The sequence below is a fragment of the Tachysurus vachellii genome, chromosome 10, assembly GCF_030014155.1.
Source record: "Tachysurus vachellii isolate PV-2020 chromosome 10, HZAU_Pvac_v1, whole genome shotgun sequence".
Classification (NCBI taxonomy): domain Eukaryota; kingdom Metazoa; phylum Chordata; class Actinopteri; order Siluriformes; family Bagridae; genus Tachysurus; species Tachysurus vachellii.
In genome coordinates this window covers 26,923,866-26,949,075 of record NC_083469.1, presented here as the reverse complement: position 1 = coordinate 26,949,075, position 25,210 = coordinate 26,923,866, and the positions used below count along the sequence as shown (strand labels likewise).

The window sequence follows — 25,210 nt, the reverse complement described above, 5'->3', positions numbered from 1 at the left end:
GTGTACAGCAGATGCAGCAGCAGCCTGAAGACATTTATTAAGACATTACTTCATCAGTTATGCTTCACATTACATGGAATTATGTCCAGTTTCAGCCTACGCTAACTGTCCGTATTCAGCTCAGTGTGTTCACATGGTTCATGTCACAGAAAATACAGTCCTAAAGCATTTTTAACCAATAAAGCATGTTTATTTAAAACTCTTTTGAGTTCTCTTAACATCCCGTTGCCTTCTGTGACCTTTTCTGGCTGAGACGATGTATTCTCTGCAGTGTGATGAAGAAAAATCAGACATTTAAGATGGGGATAGTACATAATAAATTTTTTAATTTTTTTGTTTTTTTTGATTCTTTTCAAAAGCAACTAAAACGGCATTACGGTTCTCACTGTATTGGCTGTACGCATCATTTGCTTAAAAGACAACAAGCATTAGGACACCACAAAGGCATTAATTCATTTTAAACTCTGTAGCCGCTGGTTGGAAAAAACAAAAACACAGAACAGGCCTTGACTGCTTTTTTTTTTTTTTTTTTGTTCCTTTTCCTTTCCCCCTCTCTCACATTCTGCATCCAATCCTTCAGGGGATAAAAAAAAAAAAGAGCCAGCATCCGTTTAACTCTTCCATAGGAAGGTCACAGCTCCCCACCCTCCCCAGATTACAGTTCGGCTACACAACAGTTTGGCATTTTGGCAAGCAAATTCCAAGGATTTTAAAACCTAGCTTTAAAACAGTGGGGTTGCATAAAAAAAAGAAAAAGAAAAAAAAAAGAAAAGAAAGAAAAAAAATGTAAATAAAACATTAAAATATCACCTACCAGTGAAATCCTCTATTGTGAGCGTTCTATGATAAGAGTACATAACTGGCATGATCGTTTTTTTTTTTCTTTCTTTTTTTTGCTGAGCGACAGAACTGAGCAGGTCCTGTGGATGCCGTTTTGAAATAAGTACAGAGATGACAACTATACAAAATCTTTTTACCTACTGAGTGACGATTATGTTTCCTCAGTGTCCGTTTTCACTAGCTCAGGCTCAGTCCCAGTCTCGGCTTCTTCCTTCGGCACGGTCCGTCCGCCGCCTGCAGCCACGAGCGGTGAAGTGGACGCTTCTGAAGCTTGTGTTTCGTTTAGGGGCTCGTCCGTAGGTGCGGACGGGGAAGGGTGAGACAACTTGTTTGTGGGTTCTGGGTCAGTTTCCTGTTTAGAGTCACTGTCACTAAAGTTGTCTTTCTTCTCTTGGCCAATTGTGGCCTCTTTTTCAGGCTGCGACTGCAGGGGCGGCTGCAGTTCTGCTGGTCTCCCTGTGGGTTGTGGCTCGTGCTGTAGAAGAGGTTTAGGATGTGACTCAGGCTGAGATGGAGGCAGGTTTAGCAGAGGAGTCGGCAGAGGCAGTAGTGGTTGGGATGGTCTGGGAAGAGGGAGGAGAGGTTGAGGTTGGGGATTAAGAGGCGCCCAGCCAGCTCGTTCCCTGTCTCTCTCCTTATCGTTACCCTGTTCTCGGTCTCGGTCTCTCTCTCGCTCCCGATTCCGATCTCGACCTCGTTCGCGGTCTCGTTCTCCCTCTCGCTCCCTGTGCCGGTTGTCGCTTACGTCCCTGCGGAAGTCCCGGTCATCACGGTCCTTCTGCCTCTCCCAGGGTCGACGTCGATCATCAAAGTCCTGGTGCATGTTCGCATTGAAGGGTCCACCTCCACGATTCCAGCCTGGCCCTACGCCACCCATGGCTCCTGCGCCGCGCATCTCAAAACGGTTTTGGAAATTTGGATTTCCCCGATCATCCTGAAGGCTCTTCGGCGGTCCTGCCGACATTCCTCTTATATCTCGTTCATCCAGGTCCCCACGTGCTGCACCCCAGCGCGTCTCGGCTCTAAAGGGACCTGGCATGGACTCTCGTCTCCCGAGTCCCTCTCTGCCTTCCAAGTGCATGCCTCCTCTAGGAGGTCTCTCCAACAGTGGAGTTCTCACGGGCGTGGGTTCCGACCTCATCTCAGGAGGAGGAGTCCTCAGCAGGCCTGTGCTCTGTTTCTCAGGAGGTGGGAAACGATAATCCTGATCTCCCTCTTGTTGGCCTCCACCGTCTGAAGTAGTCGGTGTATTATTATTATTATTATTAGCTTTGTCCATGTTGTCTGGTGGAGGAGCTGCAGGATTGGGGGCCCTCACAAAGGGACCCTCTGCACGATTAAAGTGCTCCATTGGAGGGAAAGGGGCTCGTGCACGGGCCTGAAGCGAGGTGTCCAGGAGGCTGTTGGCTTGCTGCGCCAGGCCTTGCTGCATGAGCATAGGGAAACGAGCCCCAGCTCCCTGAAGGAGGTTTGGCCGCAAGTCGAGAGGCAGCAGCCCGGGCATCCTCTGACCGGTGAGAGGGTGAGAGAGAGATGCAGAAGGGTGCATGCCTAGTAAACCCATCCCACTACGCACTGCATTCTGCATTCCTGTAACAGACAGAAAAAAAAACTTACTAAGAGAAAGCAAAGTTTTAGGAATTGTATAACAATGATAAGCAAGCAAAAAAACACACACCACTCGACTCTTACTGACCCTGTAGCGTTATTTCATTAGGTGTGTCTAAACTCTCTCCAGATACAGTTGACTTGTCATTGCTGGCCTGTTGTGCTTGAGCTCCCACAGGATTGAACACTGCTCCAGGCATTCCCGAGGGCATGAAGCTTGCTGGGATGGTGCTCGTCTGAGGGAGCATCGCTCCGAATGTTGACTCCTTGTTGCTGTCTTGATTAGGCTGTACCAGTGCTGTCAGGGAACAAATTGGACCCATTTATGACTATGCTTCAAACACTCGTACTCGAGATTTCGCATGAGGCAGAACTTACGTGTTGGTGCTGAACCGAGACCAGCAGACGGAGCTACGCTGGAAGTGGCCATGAAACCTACAGACGAACACAGCGATTAATAAACCAGTAAAACTTTGGGGCTTCCCATATTCAGTTCAGTGGATAACTGGCTGTGAAAGCAGCTGTACCTGGTGGAGGCTGCGTAGCGTTGAATCCTGCCCTGAGAAAGGGAGGTGGGGGACCGTAGCCAGGTGGAGGCATCGTCATGGTGACAGGATAAGCGGGCGGGACCAGGCCGACCGCAGGGACCGTCTGTGCCACTGGGATCTAGAGAACAGTTACCAGTTATGTGTAAAGCTTATGTACTGCACATAGTTTGAATAATAGTACAACAATAATGATGTCATAATAACGAACAGAGACGTCTGTACCTGCACAGGCATCATGGTGACCTGCTGCGTGAAGGTTTCATTCTGTGAGGTGCTGGCTGAGGTGCTTTCAGCAGACACCGGCTGAACCTGGGGTTCCTTCGGTGTTTCTGTATTCTTCTGAGCTTCCCATTCTGCCAAAGCAATACGTAGCGGTCAGGTGAACACATCTCAGCACAACTGCTATACAGCTTTATTTATGATTTAAACATATTTTCTTACCACCGTTAACTGTTTCCTGGTCAATCATTCCTCCTTCTGCAAAGCCGTCCAGGTCGTCTAGTTTGACCTTCTCCCAGGGGATGTAGGTCACTCCAAGATCTACGTCCCAGAACTGCTTGTATTCCTGTTTCACACCCTTATTAAGCGCCCAGGCGATCTACACACACACACACACACACACACACACACACACACACACACACACACACAATCAGTATGTAAGACCTTAACACACTTTCTGATCTAGTCAGATCTGAGAATATACCAGCACGGTTGTGTAAAGTTCCGAACCTTTATAACCTTTGACCCGATTTTGTACGAGCCGGTGCTTAATTTCTGTCGTGCACGAAAAGCGTCCTGTCGATGCACCATACAGATATAAGCACATCCTCTAGGAGGAATCATCTAAAACACACAATTAGAAAAACTATTATCAAGGAATAACCCGGTCTGTAAAACGTTTCTGTTCTTTTGTCCAAGAAGCTTAAACACAAAACTACACATGACATCATAAATGCAGCTAAAGGCCAGCTTACGTTGATGGATTCAATCTGGCCGAACTCTTCAAAAAGGTTGGTAAGGTCTTGCTGTGTGGCCTTCTTGTCCACTTGACCCACCCACAAAGTAGTGCTACACACTGAAAGAAAAATCACAAACAAATAAGAATACAAAAAAAGGTCTATGTCTGATCGTAAGCATGTTCCTCGATCATACCGCTGAGAAATCTGGAGCGAATGGGAGGAAGGCCTTTCTTCTGCCGCTCCTTTTCTCTCTCTCGTGCACGTCGCTCACTAGAGTAGGAGCGAGACGATTTCCTTTTTCTCTCTCTGGACCGCGAGCGTGACCGTTTTCGGTGTTTCCGCTTTCGAGACCCTGAGCGTGACCTTGACCTCCTCCTCTTCGGGGACCTGCAGTATGAAGAAAAATGATCTTTTCTGTACACTGAGACGGTCACGCAACATATTATAACATAACTATAACTGGCTACTTGTCTAACCTGGAGCGAGACCGAGAGTGTGTTCTGGAACGAGTACCGCTGGTTTTCTTCTCATCCGACTCAAACATATCCTCATCTACAGTGTCCTGTCCCTCGTCCAGGTCCATGTCCTGCACCGAGCACAAAAACACTCCAGGTCAGATGTAGACCTTTTTTCTTTTTCATTCTGTTATTAGTGACATCTGTAATTGTTTCTAAGGGCCTTTTTACACCTGGTGACTTCATGCGTTTTCTGTGATCCGATAGCTATCCGATGGTAAAAAGACCAGGACCGAAACGTTTTGGAGACGGATATAAATCCGATGGTACAAACCACTTCAGGAGGTGGTCTGGGACGCATTTCAGATGAAACTGGACAGATGTAAATGAATGTGGTTGTTCAAGCCACATACATCAGCGCTAAACTCCTCCCAAACAGAAGTACGTCACTCAGGTGATCTTTCACTCAGGCGTCTCGTCGGGTCTTAATACGCGCTGCTGCTGCCAGCGAAAATGCAGCAAACAGTAAACGCTGTTTTTTGTAACATAAACGTCGTAACCAGTTTTTTCGTCTTCTTTTTGATCGCGTTCTGAAAACCACACACACCAAAGTGTTTTCTGTTTCAATTACCCCGGAAATGAGGTAAAATATATTAGCGTTTTGGGCGGGAGCAGAAAGATCGGATCGATATCCGATTCGCCGAGACGCGTTTATGTGGCCTAATGTAAATGGAACAGTTTTAACAAATCAGATAGATATCGGATCAGAGACAACACATGAAGTGACCAGGTGTAAAAAGGTCCTATCATTCTGTTATTAGTGACATCTGTAACTGTTTCTAAGATTATACCATCTCATGTATTTTTGCTTCATGTTAGCGTCCATTTACTACAGTGAACAATTATTAAAAGTAACGTTTTTCACTCTGTAGTGACTGATATATTTCTCCGTGCCTGTTGTTGGTTGTCAATAGAATCGTCCAGTTTGTTTTCCTGTTCTTGGAGCTGTGGTTGGATGTTGCTCTGTGGTGGAGGGGCCGAGTTCTCGGGACCGAAGATGCTCTCCTGGCTCTCCAGACCGATGGACTGAAGAAATAAAAAATAAAAAACTTAAGATTCCTCAGACAGGAAGCACCGACTCATCGTGTAGGAGTAGAACCTCATTTTAACGTTGCTTTAAAAAAGTTGCTTGTTTCTAAAGCTGTACAATAAACGGTGTATAAAAGTAGCTGTATAACTTCTCCTCAGTCTCCTTTACCTTCTGCTGATGCTGTTGGTGCTCTAGGATTTGTTTTTGAAACTGTTCGAGGTTCTGCTGCTGGAGTTGCTCGGCCAACTGATGGAACAGGGAGTTGTTAATGGACTCTGAAACCAGTGGCCTGAAACAGAGGGATAGACCGTTTTAATTCCTTCATATGTCCTTCCTTCTCCTTCCATGCCATCATGGATCCTCACAGAAGAAGAACAAGATGATCGACTTTATAATAGTACATACAACTGAGGTGCCGCCGTGTCCTTTTTAGAATCGTCACTGGGTTCGGACTCGCCGCCAAAGTCAAACTGTCCCAAGAGTTTCTGCGAGAAAAACAGGACAATGTTAAAACTCTCTGTGTGGGTGTGTGTGTGTGTTTGTGTGTGTGTGTGGGGTAGTGAGAGAGAGAAGCTACAGAGGAAATGTCTCATGATATAATTATATATATAATAAAATTATACATCACACTGATAGAATGTTGTGTGTTTTCTTCACCTTGTTGAAGGAGGAGACTCTCTGCTCGAGTGGGAGTGTGTTGGCTGCTGCCGCTGTGAGCTGAGCGGTCAGGGCCTGCAGCTGAACCACCAGACCGGCATCCAGCGCCTGCAGGAGAGACGGCTGAGGCTTCTGCTGCTGCAGCTGCAGACTCTGCACCAACTGCTGCAACTGCAGAGCACGAGAGACGTTATAACAGACCGAGGCGTCGACCAAATGTTCAGCACAAGACATTACACAACATACAGCTCTCAGACACACGGCTCCCTCTAATGAATCGCACTGCACTGTCTGTGTGGTCTTAAACACATTATAGAGTCAAGGATGTGCTGCAGCAGCCATTATTTACTGTATGTTTGTGAAATATACATGAAAAAGGCCTCAGAAGAGATCCACATATTTTTCGCCTCACTTTCCATGATTCCTTCTCCTAGCTTCTTCTATTTAAAAACAAACACTGAAGACATCGAGTGATGTTAAACAGCAGATGGGATTTTATCGCTTGCAGCCAAGGATTTTTGGGAACTCCTACACAGACCATTAGATTTCATTCCACTTAATTGCAGAGTGAAACCGAAGCAGCTCTTTGCATCTCCGCCAAGCAATCAAGGCCGTGTAACCAGACGCAAAGACTCATTTTCAGGGACTCTGAATGACATAATTATACACCGTGCGTTAGATAGCAGCGTGGGTGAATCAGTGAGACGGGGGCTGACCTGCTGCCCTTGAGGGCTCTGTAGGATCTGTGCTACAGCTGCCACAGTGTCTGAGTTGGAGATCTGAGACGCCCAGTCTGGTAAACTGGGCATGATGTTGGCTGGAGTGGCCGGAGTAGCAGGAGTGCCTGTTAGACAGGGACAAAGGCATCAATCACAAAAACTCCTCTTAGAAATACAGTGAGTCCGGATTAAAAAACTGATCTACTACATACAGTAAGGTCAGTGAGACCAAAACATATTCTAATGTGGTTTAATATCAGTTCAGTTTGAAATGATCTTATCACTGAAATCTGTGTGTGTGTGTTTGAGAGACGAACCAGGAGTCACACACACACACAGTCACACACAGTCACACACACACAGTCACACACACACACAGTCACACACACACTTAAAACGTGCAGTCACACACAGTCTCACACACACACAGTCACACACAGTCACACACACACAGTCTCACACACACACACACAGCGTCTCACACACACACACACACACAGCGTCTCACACACACACACACACAGCGTCTCACACACACACACACACAGCGTCTCACACACACACACACGCCGTCTCTCACACACACACACAGCGTCTCACACACACACAGCGTCTCACACACACACAGCGTCTCACACACACACAGCGTCTCACACACACACAGCGTCTCACACACACACAGCGTCTCACACACACACAGCGTCTCACACACACACAGCGTCTCACACACACACAGCGTCTCACACACACAGCGTCTCTCACACACACAGCGTCTCTCACACACACACACACACACACACACACACACACACACACAGCGTCTCACACACAGCGTCTCACACACAGCGTCTCACACACAGCGTCTCACACACAGCGTCTCACACACAGCGTCTCACACACAGCGTCTCACACACAGCGTCTCTCACACAGCGTCTCTCACACACACACACACAGCGTCTCTCACACACACACACACACAGCGTCTCTCACACACACACACACACACACAGCGTCTCTCACACACACACACACACAGCGTCTCACACACACACACACACACACACAGCGTCTCACACACACACACACAGCGTCTCACACACACACACACAGCGTCTCACACACACACACACAGCGTCTCACACACACACACACAGCGTCTCACACACAGCGTCTCACACACAGCGTCTCACACACACACACAGCGTCTCACACACACACACAGCGTCTCACACACACACACACAGCGTCTCACACACACACACACACACAGCGTCTCACACACACACACACACACAGCGTCTCACACACACACACACACAGCGTCTCACACACACACACACAGCGTCTCACACACACACACAGCGTCTCACACACACACACAGCGTCTCACACACACACACAGCGTCTCACACACACACACAGCGTCTCACACACACACACAGCGTCTCACACACACACACAGCGTCTCACACACACACACAGCGTCTCACACACACACACAGCGTCTCACACACACACACAGCGTCTCACACACACACACAGCGTCTCACACACACACACAGCGTCTCACACACACACACAGCGTCTCACACACACACACACAGCGTCTCACACACACACACACAGCGTCTCACACACACACACACACAGCGTCTCACACACACACACACAGCGTCTCACACACACACACACAGCGTCTCACACACACACACAGCGTCTCACACACACACACACAGCGTCTCACACACACACACACAGCGTCTCACACACACACACACAGCGTCTCACACACACACACACACAGCGTCTCACACACACACACACAGCGTCTCACACACACACACACAGCGTCTCACACACAGCGTCTCACACACACAGCGTCTCACACACACACACAGCGTCTCACACACACACAGCGTCTCACACACACACAGCGTCTCACACACACACACACACAGCGTCTCACACACACACACACACAGCGTCTCACACACACACACACACAGCGTCTCACACACACACACACAGCGTCTCACACACACACACACACAGCGTCTCACACACACACACACACAGCGTCTCACACACACACACACACAGCGTCTCACACACACACACACACAGCGTCTCACACACACACACACACAGCGTCTCACACACACACACACAGCGTCTCACACACACACACACAGCGTCTCACACACACACACACACAGCGTCTCACACACACACACACACAGCGTCTCACACACACACACACAGCGTCTCACACACACACACACACAGCGTCTCACACACACACACACAGCGTCTCACACACACACACACACAGCGTCTCACACACACACACACACAGCGTCTCACACACACACACACAGCGTCTCACACACACACAGCGTCTCACACACACACACAGCGTCTCACACACACACACACAGCGTCTCACACACACACACACAGCGTCTCACACACACACACACACAGCGTCTCACACACACACAGCGTCTCACACACACACACAGCGTCTCACACACACACACACAGCGTCTCACACACACACACACAGCGTCTCACACACACACACACACAGCGTCTCACACACACACACAGCGTCTCACACACACACACAGCGTCTCACACACACACAGCGTCTCACACACACACACACAGCGTCTCACACACACACACACACACACAGCGTCTCACACACACACACACACACAGCGTCTCACACACACACACAGCGTCTCACACACACACACACAGCGTCTCACACACACACACACAGCGTCTCACACACACACACACACAGCGTCTCACACACACACACACAGCGTCTCACACACACACACAGCGTCTCACACACACACACAGCGTCTCACACACACACACACAGCGTCTCACACACACACACACACAGCGTCTCACACACACACACACAGCGTCTCACACACACACACACAGCGTCTCACACACACACACACAGCGTCTCACACACACACACACAGCGTCTCACACACACACACACAGCGTCTCACACACACACACACAGCGTCTCACACACACACAGCGTCTCACACACACACACAGCGTCTCACACACACACACACACAGCGTCTCACACACACACACAGCGTCTCACACACACAGCGTCTCACACACACACACACACAGCGTCTCACACACACACACACACAGCGTCTCACACACACACACACACAGCGTCTCACACACACACACACAGCGTCTCACACACACACACAGCGTCTCACACACACACACAGCGTCTCACACACACACACAGCGTCTCACACACACACACAGCGTCTCACACACACACACAGCGTCTCACACACACACACAGCGTCTCACACACACACACAGCGTCTCACACACACACACAGCGTCTCACACACACACACAGCGTCTCACACACACACACAGCGTCTCACACACACACACAGCGTCTCACACACACACACAGCGTCTCACACACACACACAGCGTCTCACACACACACACAGCGTCTCACACACACACACAGCGTCTCACACACACACACAGCGTCTCACACACACACCATCACACACACACACCATCACACACACACACCATCACACACACACACCATCACACACACACACCATCACACACACACACACACAGACAAACCAGGAGTGGCGTTGTTAACAGGAACAGCGGTGCTGGCAGAAACAGGCGTGACACTCGGGGGCGGGATTCCCACTGCCATGTCCAGTAACGGCTGGATGATGTCACTTTTGAACACGATGTTTTTCTGCCACAGGTTTAGCACTCGGACAATCTTGCTCTGAAACAGGAAATGTTTCCATCATATTCCATCACACACTAACAATGTTCTCCAGTGATTCTCAAACCTATGAACTTAATAACGTTCATCAGCGAAACACCACACAGGGACCTATGATCCATACAATGTGGAGAACAGAACTTCAAACATATATACATGAAAGTTCTCCACAAATCAGCGGGACAAACATTTACTAATGTACTTCAAGTCGTTTGTGATCCTAACATCCGAATACGTTTACATTAAATCGGTTCTTTTTGCTTTCGCTGTTCACACAAAGCCTGGCATCTTTCTTTGACGTCTACACTCTCCAAAACACGTTCATGCACAGAGTGTGTACCTTATCATCAGAGGGGCATCTGTAGAGGTTCTGGAAGGTAGAGATGATGTTCTTGCTGAAGCGTGGCGCGAACACATCCTTCTCCTGGCCAAACTGATGCCGTGACTGACGCACGATCGAGTCGATGACGTACAGACCCGGGACCTTGTACTCAGGCTTGCACTATCAATTATTATTTAAAATTCATGTCAGTTAAGTGTCGAGGTTAATAAAGCGATTGTTAAGGAGAAAACGTTTTGTCTTCAAAAGATCACTGACCTTCTGAATGAACTTCTCCACACTCTGTACCACATGTTTGTAGAACTGGAAAGAAGGGAGGAGAAAACAAGTATGAAATATTTCATACATTCACACAAATTATTCTTTCCTTTGTTTTTATTCCTCCCAGCATTGACCAATAACAGGGAAATAAAATGGACATGAGGTTCTGGGGTAATGTCCTTTTTTTTTTTTTTTTTAAATGAGCTACTGTGAGATTTTATCTGTTTCCAAAAACATTTTCTGTTTTGTTCTATTTCTATTTATTCATAAAGACCTGTCAAATGTTACTGACCGTCGACATAAATATGATTTTATTACCACATGAAACCATTACTGATCTAACAACAGGATATCAAACAGTACATAATTCAGTTCACACAGCACACGAGTGAAAAGAAAGAAAAATTATGTACCTGAAATAATAATAATATTAAATTAAAAGACACGTTAAAAAGTACTAACTCGTTAAAAACAAACGACAACAAATAAAATGAGAAAGAAACGACGTTTAAAGAATAAGCTTCAGGAAGTAGCCGTATATGAAAACACAACAGTGTAAAGATTTGTAATCTTAATAATGAAACCCATGAAAAGTAATGAAACGCTATTTACTGTAAACATGTCACATGCCGCACGACACTGGATTTTTATCGCAAAACTGAATAACAACACAGCAGGTTTTCCTAGAACGTTGACCAACTGCACGTTTCACTCGTGGCACCAGACGCTGGACTGTTACGACAGGTGTATGACGACACTATAGTCACATCTACACTGAGACTGAACCGTGTGCTCATTGTTTGTATAACAAACCAAATGTACTACAGGTTTATAATGTCTGAAATAATAATAATAATAATAATAATAATAATAATAATAAATCAAACGTGATCATGTGAACTCTATATTTTAACTCTATGGGATGTGCTGATAGAGACCTCTGGTGTTCAAACTGAGCAACTGCATTACATGCTCAATTAACAACACATTTGGCCCCGAGGTGCATCGTGCCATAGGAATCATTACATCGCCATCTGTTACAGTAATGTTAGGGTAAAATGTGAACTTTTACACAACCTTTAAGTTCACACTCAAACACTGAACAAAAATGGTTTAAACACGTGAAGTTAATTTGTACGGTTTACTCGTAACCTTCGACTTTGTGCGGTGCGTCGTTCGTTAAGACAATCATAATCCAAATCATGGTATTTATACTTCAAACAAACAAGACAAATAAGAAACCATACAAACCACGAATCAAAAACTAATTGCCACATTAATAAGATTCCTCAGAACTCACTCACTTTCTCTCCCACACACACACGCAGTCACATGCAGTCAGTCATACAGTCACATGCAGATAGACACACGCAGACAGTCATACAGTCACACGAAGACAGTCACACACACAGTCACACGCACGCAGACAGAGTCACACACACACACACAGAGACACACACAAACACACCACTTCTGCTGCATCTCTCTCTTTCTCCCACAGAAACACACACGACTAAATTCTTAATATTGATTTCATTCATATTTTGAGATGATCAAATTTTAGCTCTGTGTGAAGAAAAAAGAAATCTTGTTTATTGAGGACTTCAGAAGCTGCCTGGAAATAAATTCACAGCCAATTCAAAAAGCTTAAAGAAAACAACAAACACACACGTTATGTTCTTTTACTTGACTATCTGACAATGACAGATTATTTAATTTACCCCCCCCCCACACACACACACACACACACCTCAGTATTAACACAGAACTTGTCTCAAAGCTCCTGCACACACATCCATACTTTTGAGCTGTTTTTCTCTAATAATCTAAAGCTTTATTAAGGTTTCAGAAACACAGCACATCTAAACTGAGTGTGAGTAAAATTCATCCAAACACTTTTATCACCTCTATCAGGAACTAAACTGTGATATAGGCTGTCAGATTATTACAGATTATAATACACAAAGATTAAAACCTGTTCAGGAAAAACACTTTCTACAAATGTTCCTGATGTCACCTTTAGGAAATAACTCCGACTATAATTAGGGACTAACATCTTATATTCCTGTAGCCCCAGAGAGGAAGTCAGTAAATCAGTAAAAGTTGATTGGGAAACTGTGAAGTTTTTGTCTTTACTCTACTGAGATCACTCTGGAACTGGGGAAGAAACAAATAAATAAAAAGAATGAAAACCAACATCACACTGGACCAGTTATTCATTATATTCAGAGAAAATCATTTGTTTTTAGATTTTGTTCCCAGTAACATTTTCAAATCCCTGATGCATTACATGCATTATAAACATGCATTACAACTGAACACTGTACTGAACACTGTACTGGACTGAACACTGTACTGGACCGAATACTGTACTTAAATGCAAGCAGTTAAATATTCACAAATCACTTAATTAGGCCATCCTTAAAAATATTTTGGTTTGCAGTAACAGTAAAAAAAAAAAAAAAAAAAAAAAAAGGTAGGTAAGCTTTATATATATATTTTTTTTCAAGTTTCAATGTAAAAAAAACAACAAAGTACAATTTTTGTGACGGTGATTATGTAGGTATGAATTTAAACAAATTAGCATATCGTGACGTCACTGACTGGGTCTTCAACCCGTGCCTTCAGGCGCATCGTTGCAAACCTCATTTTGATGCAGGCTATATAGACTAGATGGGAGAAGGGATGGGAAAAGATCTGGTCACAGTTTTTCCAGAACTTCGTGCCAAGTTAAAGCGGCGTCGAGCTGTTTTAATGAATTTTTTAGATGTATTATGGCGCCCGAACCCGTATGACTTTGAACGGTGACCACGAACATTTAGTTTACTGCAGCCACAGCCATCATTACCAAGAGTGAACACGTCGACTCTGACAGTGAATGAGAGGATGAGACGAAGCGAACGCACAGGCCACAGTGTGACATCCGTTAACCGATAGTGTAAACGTAGATGACGTCACGGGTTTTTATTTAAAAGAAAGAACGTAGCCTTCGTTTGTATGTAGGTCTGGGAAATTTATATATTTACAATACTTACTAAAATATAATTAATATTATTTTATTGCTTTTGTATTAGTTGTTTGAAGAGTAAAAATTGGTCCGTCTTAACGCAAATTTACAACCGGCAAGTCGGTTGGACTTAAAGCAAAAAAAAAAACAATTTTGAGTCTGTCCTAAATTGACAGAGTCGGTCGGGTTACGGCAAACAAGAATATTTTTAAGGATAGCCTTAACATTATAACTAATCATATGAACTTAACCCTAGAAACATAATCACATGGCAAAGAAGCCCAGTGTGATCTAAACAATCTAAAACAATTAGAAATCATATATTCCATTACAATGTTTTAGTCTGTTTGTAGTGCCTGCATACGTGAGCACACGCACACACGTGCACATGCATGTGCGCGCGCACACACACACAGAACACAAAAGTTAAACAGAAAAACTAGCAGCAAATTTTAAACACCAACATTGATTTGGATTAAAAGGTTTGCACCACATTTATACACACTGTTTAGCTCTGCCAGGAACTACACACACTTACACACATCTGCTTTGGCACTTTTTGGCACTCATCCACCATTGAAATATGACCAGAAGCAAGCATGAGACACATTTGTTTAACAGAACGGAAGTGATAACAGCTCTACAGAGCAAAACTATTACAGACAGCAAAGGAAGAAAATTAATAAGTCTGAACACCGCCGATCTGTTCAGAATTTTCTACTACATGGTCTGTAGACGCTCACAGAGGTACTGAATAAACAACAGGTGGTGAATTAGTCACATTAGTAAACCACAGTCTCGAGTCAAATACAAAATATCATGATCAAGAAGAAGCTAATTACTAACTGATTAGTGGGTCAAACTGATAAAGTGACCGTTCACACACACACCCCGTCTGTGAACCAGAACATCTCGTGCAAGCGATGGACTAATGACACCAGCACAATGACCAGTTTAAAGTTCAGAAGTCTGATAATAAGATGTTACTGGTCCCAACAGAAAAGAAAAGAATTAACAGGTTAGGCATTTATAACTCGGTGTGTGTGTGTGTGTGTGTGTGTAAGAATAGCACAAGGTAAAATCTAAATAAAATCGAAGAAGCCCTGCTTAGAATTTACAAGTATTTACAAGTATTTAAGGAAAATCTCAATAAAAAAAGCAAAAAAGAGAGAACTAGACATCCAACAGGGCACAATAACAAGATTTTATGCATTTCTTGCTTGTGAAAGGCTGGTGAGTGAGTGAGTGGGAGTGCGTGGGAGTTAAAGTGGGAGCATGAGTGTGAGTGAGTGAGTGAGTGAGTGGGGGAATGGGAGTGGGAGAGGGAGTGAGTGAGTGTAGGAGAGTGAGTGAGTGAAAGTGGGAGCGTGAGAGCTAAATTGGAGCTTGAGTGGGAAAGTGAGTGAATGAGCGAGCGAGTGAGTGAAAGAGTAGGTGAGTGGGAGAACGGGAGTGTGAGTGTGAGTGAGTGAGAGCTAAATTGGAGCTTGACTGTGAGTGGGAGTGAGTGAGTGAGAGAGAGTGAGTGGGAGTGAGTGAGTGAGAGCTAAATTGGAGCTTGACTGTGAGTGGGAGTGAGTGAGTGGGGGAACGGGAGTGGGAGAGTGAGTGGGTGGAAGAGTAGGTGAGTGGGAGAGAAAGTGAGTGGGAGTTAAAGTGAGTGGTAGTTAAAGTGGGAGCGTGAGTGGGAGTGAGTGAGTGGGGGAACGGGAGTGTGAGTGGGAACGGGAGTGTGAGTGGGAGTAAGTGAGTGAGAGAGTGGGAGTGAGTGTGTGAGTGAGAGAGCTAAACTGGAGCGTGAGTGTGAGTGAGTGAGTGGGGGAACGGGAGTGGGAGAGTGAGTGAGTGGAAGAGTGAGTGAGTGGGAGAGAAAGTGAGTGGGGGAGCGGGAGTGTGAGTGGGGGAGCGGGAGTGTGAGTGAGAACTAAATTGGAGCTTGAGTGCGAGTGGGAGTGAGTGAGTGGGGGAACGGGAGTGGGAGAGGGAGTGAGTGAATGGGAAAGTGAGTGAGTGGGAGTGAGAGCTAAATTGGAGCTTGAGTGTGAGTGAGTGAGTGGGTGGAAGTGAGTGGGAGAGTGAGAGCTAAATTGAGAGATTGAGTGTGAGGGAGAGGGAGTGAGTGAGTGGGAGAGAACGTGAGTGGGCTTCATAAACACAAGTGTGTTTATTTAAGTGTCAAATCCACCAACAAACACCATAAAAAACTGTTGTAGTAATTTTACTGAGTAAACCTTAAATCTTCTACAACGATAAATAAGCAGACAAAAAGTGTCCCAGTAGTCAAACACAGGTGAAGCTCTGAAACACCTGAGGAACCTCCTACTGTTCATCTGGACCATAATCCAGTGTTTTATTTATTTATATAATCTCAGTCTGGCCTCTGAGCTCTAAGATTATTACGTCCTGTTCAGGGATTATAACAGCTATATTACATGGTTTATTACTGCTGGACCTCAGCTATGTCTTTAGTGGTGAGTTACACAAGACAAAGACAGGAGTCTGATCACTAAAACTGTCTGTAAAGTGAAAAGAAAAGGAGACACTGAGACACAAAGTGAAATGAAATGACAAGGAATATATATATAAATAAAATCAGACTTGTAAGGAATCCCATCATTACATAAACCACTCAGTCCACAGCAAAAATAAATTAAATAAGACACTGGGGTCATTAGATCATGTACAGTGAAGACATTACACTCCAACTCAAAGCCCTGGAACACCACGAGCATGGAGGTAAACCTCCAACATGACAATGTAAATATTCTTCATTTCATACTTGACCTGATGAAGGCAAGCTGCTTCCTTAACAACAAAAAACACATCTGTAATTTCTACCAAACAGAGTCACTTTTATCTGTGTATTGAGCAAACGGATAGAAATCCAGAGGTTCTTCAGGGATACCAACGTTCACCTTCTCTGATCTTCTCTTCAAAACACTCGAACAACCATAAACCACTAAGTTCTGTGACTTTATTCTGCTGTGGTATTCAGGCTAATCTCATAGAACTAATTAGTTGAATATATTTGTAAGAAATTATTCTGAACACATTCGATATAAAACAGATCACACACAGAATAATGTGTTTCTGAAGTACAAGAAAAATAAAAAGTCTGTTTACTAACAAACATCTGGTTTCTGGCTCGTCGTGTACGCGAATAAGCTGCCGATGCGCTGCGACTTTCATAAAACCTCCGACTCAATAATGAAACATAGAATTTATAAATAACCCTTTACTGTAAGTGCAGTAAAACAGAGCAGATCAGATGTGATGTTCTCAGACAGTGAACACGTGTGAACTTCTAACGTCTAGCAGCAGAGCTTTACGTGTGTTTGCTCAGTGACCAAACAAAAACCCACTAACGTAACGACTCTCCTGCTTAAACTCCAGCACTGGGGACTCTGTGTACACACCGTCACACACCTTTAAGTACAAACCAAACTGATGGCCATGATCAACTTGTATATGAGCAATGAAACATTGGGGTCAAACTGTTACAGGAAAATAAAGTGAATTAGTTGTCTGCAGCGAGCCTTTTATTCCTTTTGTACCACAGCTATTTAACAATGGTTTAACGTAACGAGACCCGTTAAGTGCCTGGTCTCACTTGTGTCTCACTTGTGTCCTTCCTGCTCTCGGTCTTACTTCCCCTTGATTTGAACTGATACACTTATACCCCTTTTCCACGAAAAAGAACCGGGTGCTGGTTCAGAGCTAGCACTGGTGCTGGTTCAAAGTTGGTTCCACTGGTGAACCTTCTAAGAACCGGTTTGCCTTTCCACCGGCTAGAGAGCCGTCACAGAGCCGAGTCTGACGTCACTGTATACGTGTCACGTTACACAGCAACGTTAGCGCAGCAGCGACAAACACAAAACACATCAACAATGGCGGATGTTGCTTTACTGTTAATGCTCATGGCTTTGTGAACCTACATTAACACCCAAACGCGGCGAATCCAACGTGTACGTGCAGCTCCATGTAATCTGTATAAACGGAGGTTGTTATCGAGAAAGTACATAACGTTATTTTATCATTAACACAGAAAAAAGTTAGCCTTAGCATGTAGCTACTTACTATCATGTGTGCTGATAATGTATCATATCGCGGTAAAGTAAAAGTGTATTAAACATTAGTATACTTAAGGTATATTATCAAATGCGCTAACAGTAGCTCCGCCTTTAGCCCCGCCCACAGCCCCTGACACAAGTGGTTCTTAAGTCTAGACCAGCAACGTTTTGGTGCTACTTAAGAACCACTTTTCCTGGTTCAGAGCCGGTGCTTTGGCTGTCGAAAAAGAAAGAACTGGTTCTAAATTAGGCTCCGAACCAGCACTCAAACTGCCTCGGTGGAAAAGGGGAATTAGGGGCTTTTTACACCTGGTCACTTCATGCGTTTTCTGTGATCCGATATCTACCCGATGGTAAAAACACCAGGTCTAAATGCCCTCCGAAACGTTTTGGAGACGGATATAAATCCGATGGTAAAAACCCCTTCAGGAGGTGGTCTGGGACGTGTTTCAGATGAAACTGGACAGGTGTAAATGAATGTGGTTGTTCAAGCCACATACGTCAGCGCTAAAGTCCTCCCAAACGGAAGTACGTCACTCGCAGGTGACTCACGAGTCGTGCATCGCGCCAGAAACAAACAGTAAACGCTGTTTTTTGTAGCATAAACGTCGTAACCAGTTTTTTCGTCTTCTGAAAACCGCACACACCAAAGCGTGTTCGGTTTCAATTACCCCGGAAATGAGGCAAAATATATTCACATTTTAGGCGGGAGTAAAAAGATCAGATCGATATCCGATTCGCCGAGATGCGTTTATGTGGTCTAATGTAAATGGAACAGTTTTAACAAATCAGATAGCTATCGGATCAGAGACAACACATGAAGTGACCGGGTGTAAAAAGGCCCAAAGACAAATTGGAGACTGTTAATAAGAAAAGGCTCATCGTGTACTCATCATGATAATGTTTAAAAACCAGCCAAATTACAAATAACATTCAGAACGTTATCAGGAACCATCAGACCGTTAAAGGAAAAACTTGAACGTTACCACCAAACCAGACAGATCTATTTAAATCATGGGAAATTTTCCTTATCAAGCACCAGAAGCATCTGATGATCACACACTGAAGCGCACGTGTACGTGTATAACACACGGCCGGACATCCTTCAGTGAGCAGATCATACAGGTTCACGCTCCAAAGAGCTGCACAGGACCGTGTTTTAACCCTGTTCAGTCAGAGGCGGTTCGTTTGCTGAGGTGAGAACACAAAACTCACCAAAATAACCAGATGAAACTTGAGAGTAAAATTTAGAGCATATTGTTTTCACAGAGAAAGAAATTAGATACTGAATCAACCCAAAGACAGAAAACAGATCAGACTCGTCTTTGGGGATACAGACGACGTGTTTCTGTAGAGCTGAGCTGCTAAACAAAGGATATTTAGACTGAAAAACAGAAAGAATGTACAGTGGACACGACACACAAATTACTCTAAATTTAAACACGTCTATATTAATGCACAGAGAACACAGTGACGTGCTCGTGTTACACACTACACAGATTCTGCCCTCAAACTTCACACAAATGAGATCATTCGAATCTTTTGATCATCTTTTATTTCATGTTCTGATCTGTTCACGGTGTAACAGAATAAATCCGAAGACATCAGAACACGGCGAATGAACGAATACGTGACTTAATGAAAGTTTTGTGTAATAAACAAACGTTTAAAACTCCAACATCGACTGACCACAGTACAACATACACAACTTAACACCTGAAAAAACAAACTCAAGCGCCATCGTCTTGGTCTACGACAATCTGAACGGTCGTCACTCGGGTTCTTTCTAATCTGAGCAAAATTATATCCTGAGAATCTTATTTAGAATCAAAGGATAGTAAAAATCTATTCCTTTTATCTGGAACAAGTGACGGGACCAAGCACATGTCCGACTCCAACACCAAGCAGCAGCTTTAAACTGCAGCAGATTCTGAAGTTACACTACTTCCTGATCGCTGTGTGTGTGTGTGTGTGTGTGTGTGTGTGTGTACACAAGTCAGAGCGTTTGTGAGTAATTTGTTTGTTTTCTTTATGCTCCATCGTCCTATTAAAACAGCCCATCTCCTACCTAAGCTGGATAGGGGTTCTCTTATCACTTTCTCTCTCTCTCTTTCTCTCTCTCTCTTTCTCTCTCTCACTCCCCCATCGTCCTTTCGGTGCTTTGGGGTGCTGGGAGAGCTGCTGAGGGAAGGGGAAAAAGGTGTTATTCACAGAGAACTCACAGTCACACAGAAGATAAAATATCTCTCTCGTTAAGAAAACATCGGTACAGTTTCTCTAATTCAGGCTGCAGGACACATATTTTATTCCTCGTTTATAATCGACTTAACGTCACGCGTCTCTTTTAAAAGTATCGAGAGCATCACTGAAGACTTCTAACATCAACTAACTTCACACTTAACTCATATTTACAGAAAAAATATTTAGATTAATAAGGAACAGAACAGCTGGCACTAACAATCGACTTTAGACGCTTATGATCGCTCGTCGGCGTCGTATAACATTTACGGCATGAAACAGACACAAACGTCCGATGTCGGAATGACACGTAGCCCTGAATACACTTCATCCCCATCCTGCTTCAGTCAACACTGAGAACTCTGGGACAGTTAAAGCGTCTCGTGACGTCACGTCAATATGACGTAGAACAGCAAGATGCCACTGTTCCGGAAATACAACAAACTGACTTTAAAAGAGCAAAAAAAGCAGCTCAGATAAACTGAGACATACTGATTACACACGTAAACCTTTTACCAAAAATAATCCAGCTTGTCTTTAATACACATCAATTAAACCTAACGATAATGTCAAAAAATATCTTAGACGATATAACGTGATAAAGGACCGAATCCTTTTCTGAGACGTCCCTGGTGCTCTTAAAACTTACAAAAAAAAAGAAAAGCTTTACTACTATAAAAGACAAAGCTGTGATCACCAGCACGTTCACCACGTTCACTAGCTGCGGGACTGCGGGACTTCACTAAATCGTGCACAACGAAGCAATTCCTCAGGTCATCTGATCATATTTGTTTAGTTTACAATTTTACAAATCTAACAAAACCTCCGGATGCTGGAAGACTTGTATTTTACATTCACGTGCATTCGTTTGGAAGACGGTTTTCACACAAACACCACAAAGCGAAAGCAATTAAGGAAATTTGACTCATAACCTGCTGAACTTTCGGGGGAAAAAAAAAGGTTCAGCGTTTCATCAACACGCCTGATTACATAATAAACCTGCCTAATTACCAAAGTGTTAATTCAGTCACAGACACAATACAGCCATCGATCAGGCGTAATCTGTGTGTATTTTACTGGTCATTAGAAAGCCAACATTTTAACTTTTAGTCTTAGTGCCAATAGACTAAAGTCCTAACAAAACATCTGGTTACAGCATCGACTAATAAATTATGAATATGATATTAATTTATAATAATACATTTATTCTAAAAGATACTGAAGGAGAAAAAAAACCCCACTAATCTCTCACTAGGTCTCCAGGCCGTTACACTCGATCTGGATAGGATACGAGCTTTAAAGACAACATTTACAGAAAAAAAAAGTCTTCCCAAATATGTCTGCTAGCCTTTAAAGCTTTTTAATAAAATTAGTGTGGTTTAAAGGTAAAGCTGTAAATCCACATTTACTCCACGTACATGCGGCTGCTATACGAGTGGCATTTATCACACGCGCACATCTGGAGGATTAATAGTGACCTGCACTACACGGCACATCAGAGCCAAAACGCATGCATCGTTATATAAATATTTATAAAATGAGTTTTGTTTCAACACAAAAAACTTCCTTCTGTCATTGTGTTGCCATCATGAGCTGCATCTCAAAATAAAAAAAACATTTTATTTAAAAAGAAAAGTTTTAGTCATTTATAAAAATCCATTCAATAAAAAGTTTTAAAGTCTGAAGACTAACTTTAATTATAAAAACATCGTGTTTATAGTCGATAAGGACACAGAACGGCACTTAAGGACGCGATTCGTGAGATGACGTTAGTTTGTTTATTTAGTAACAGAGCGACGTGGTGCTGTTGGTGCTGTTTACGGCTCATGTTCGTTTTTGAATACGTGCACGAGCGAGACGTCAAAAAACTGCAGGTTAAACACGGCATCTCGCACACGATGTTAATGAGAAACCAGGCTTTATAGTAATAATAATAATAATAATAATAATAATAATTCCCTTTAGGGGCCTATTTGAATATGGCTGAACTGCTTATTTATCTTACTATCTAAAGACAAAGACTATCACAAACACGACACGTGTAAGAAGGACGTTTGTGTTGCAGAGATCTCACTAACGTACGGTAAAGAACTCCTTCGTTTTTTCAGTGATCTTTGTAGCAGGAAGCTGAGAGGAAACCAGAAACCCTGCTCTCGATACTTACCTTTATCGCTTTAATGGCCGACTTGGTGATCTGGGTCATCTTGGCTTTGGAGATCGGAGGCTTGTATTCGTTCAGAGAGTAGAGCTGAAAAACACAACAACACACGGCTTTAATTTAACATCACAGAATATCGGAAAAGTTCTTACACGTTTAGTGACATCAATACATTATTTGCTTGCAGGTCGAGTCAACAGTCAGTCAGTCAGGATGGATGGATGGATGAATGGATGGAGCAGAAACCAAAAGGTCCTTTGTGTTAATTACATCCTAAAGTTCTTCACCAAACTCAGCTGAACATTTTAACTGCTTCGACATTTACGAGTAATCACTTAACACCTGATTATAACGCGATGGAAGACAATTCTGACAAAATACACACAATAAAACACTCTAAACAATCCAGATGTTTGCTATGACTCCATGTTCTGCTCCATTTCCGGTCTCCATCCTCATTCCAGCTGCCAGTGTGTGTGTTTTTCCCTCAGGACACATTTTCTTTCTTCTCCATCCATCAGCAACATGTTACTGAAACCCCAAACTGACCTGTTTTGTGTTTGTTTGTTAATAAAAATACACTACAGCTCTGCTTTATGTACACAATCGCTAAGATGCTAACAATCACTCAGTGCTTACAGATGAGGTTAAACATGCTAACTATGCTAACTGCTAATTTAATAACATCAGCTAGCGTTAACACTCGTTTGTAGTTAAAGGTGAAATCTATAAAAAAATAAAATAAATACATTTTAAATAGCGCTGTTTAATACCGGTGGGTTTAAAAGTGGTATTAAATGACATTTTAGCTGCCTAGCAACATGCTAGCGGCTTTTGTGCTAACGTTAGCCGCGATGTTTAAACCAGTGCTAATGACTGTGTTGAGTGTTTCTGCATTAACACCGTGACGGGTTACATTGTTAGCATTATGCTAACTGTAATTCCTGAGGTAAATAAACGCGCTAGGACACCGATTTACTAGCAAGCTAAGCGCTGCGGCCTACAGCGTTAGCATTAGCGTTAGCATTAGCTTCAGACCTGAATATACCTCAGAACTTTTTAAATAAACCGGATTTAATGAACCAACCTCTACATTAAACGCTTTAACAGCCTCCATGATGCTCGATATCTGTTGTTGTTCAATAGCAGTGAATATCTGGGTTTTTTTTTTCTCGCCCTCTGCTCGTCACGGCCCGGGGGATGGAGCTGGAGCCTGAGCAGCAGGAGCAGGAGCAGGCTGCATGGCGCTGAGACCCTTAGTGGCTGAGATGGAGGAGAAACACCGTTAATATGGCTGACACGCGATGCCAGAAGCCGCCGCTAGATGGCGACAGAGGTCACTTTAAAATCATATGAAAATGTTCTGCATTCTGTTCTAGTATCTGTTTACTTATTGTGGACTATAAACACCGCGTTAAAGTGAAAATGCTCGTTCTGTTTAAAACATAAAAGATTATCTGAACTAAAAACTATTTTCTTTTATTTAAAGGAATAAAAAGGATTTTTTTAAAGAAAGTGCTAGTCTTTTTAATTCCACCAGGGGGCAGAGTAGAGCCAGGGGTCAGGCTTGTACAAGAATACTACATAAAAACTAGAATGTACATTTCCTGAAGAAAATGTGAATGGTGCTTGCACGTGGCAAGTTCCCCTCATCGGGCTGAGTGTTTTTATATATGACATGTGCATGTTGTTTTAACTTTTTGATTTCTCTTATTTTGGGGGCGGGGCTACACGTGACATCACGTGACGTCATCAAAATACACGTGAGGAAGTTCCCCTTATTGTTCGGAGTGTTTTGATATGTCACATGTCCATGTTGTAAAAAGTTTTTGATTTTGCATATATTGGGGGCGGGGCTGCGGCACAACCGGAAGGCCAGTCGGTACACCAGTTTAAAAGTTTGTTCAGAGTCTCACCCTAAAGGAGCTGGTCGAGTTTGGTGTAGAGAGTTCAAAAGCTTGCCGAGTTATAAACCTCCAAAGTTTATAATGGGAGTCTATGGGAAAAAAGGCAACTTTGAGACCCGGTACCGGAAGTACTGGTACTCGGATCGCTCATAAAAGTCATAGCACACCTCTCCTCAATGAGCCGGTCGATTTGACACCTCATTTTTTGTCTGGCACAATAGTAATAATGTTGCTTTGCAAGCACCAATAATTACAATTTCACAACATTGTTTTTTAGAGTTTAAAGGCCAAAGAGGCAAGAAGAGGAGATGAATTAATAGCACCGCCATGTGGACAATAAGAGAATATTTTAGTCACCACAAATATAAAAAAATATCATTAATTCTGCTTTTACAGACTGATTATATAACTAATTATGATAAAATGCTAATAAACTAATACTAACTAACTGGTTAAAGTATTTTCTTGTCAATTAAAAAAAATAATGAACCTTGATTTTATGTATAAATACCAAATGTCCC

The 25,210-nt window shown here is 43.6% G+C and overlaps 2 protein-coding genes across 2 annotated transcripts in view; both read right to left on the bottom strand.

Annotated features, from left to right (window-relative positions):
• Window positions 1-998, bottom strand: part of tiam2a (TIAM Rac1 associated GEF 2a) — a 78,111-nt gene extending 77,113 nt beyond the window's left edge. The window contains exon 1 of the mRNA XM_060880531.1: window positions 978-998. The gene's annotated coding sequence lies outside the window, so the exon portion shown is untranslated. The remainder of the gene's footprint in view (window positions 1-977) is intronic.
• Window positions 307-24,026, bottom strand: scaf8 (SR-related CTD-associated factor 8). The gene is made up of 20 exons (XM_060880533.1): window positions 23,870-24,026; window positions 22,789-22,872; window positions 11,307-11,351; window positions 11,049-11,210; window positions 10,552-10,708; window positions 6,877-7,004; window positions 6,161-6,331; window positions 5,909-5,988; window positions 5,672-5,792; window positions 5,368-5,499; window positions 4,435-4,544; window positions 4,152-4,345; window positions 3,974-4,074; window positions 3,729-3,842; window positions 3,438-3,594; window positions 3,219-3,349; window positions 2,976-3,114; window positions 2,827-2,883; window positions 2,537-2,746; window positions 307-2,430 (listed from the first exon to the last, which is right to left on the bottom strand). Exons 1-20 carry the CDS (start codon window positions 23,897-23,899, stop codon window positions 992-994), a joined length of 3,762 nt encoding a protein of 1,253 aa, XP_060736516.1. The 5' UTR covers window positions 23,900-24,026; the 3' UTR covers window positions 307-991.
• Window positions 24,027-25,210: the final 1,184 nt, after the last annotated feature.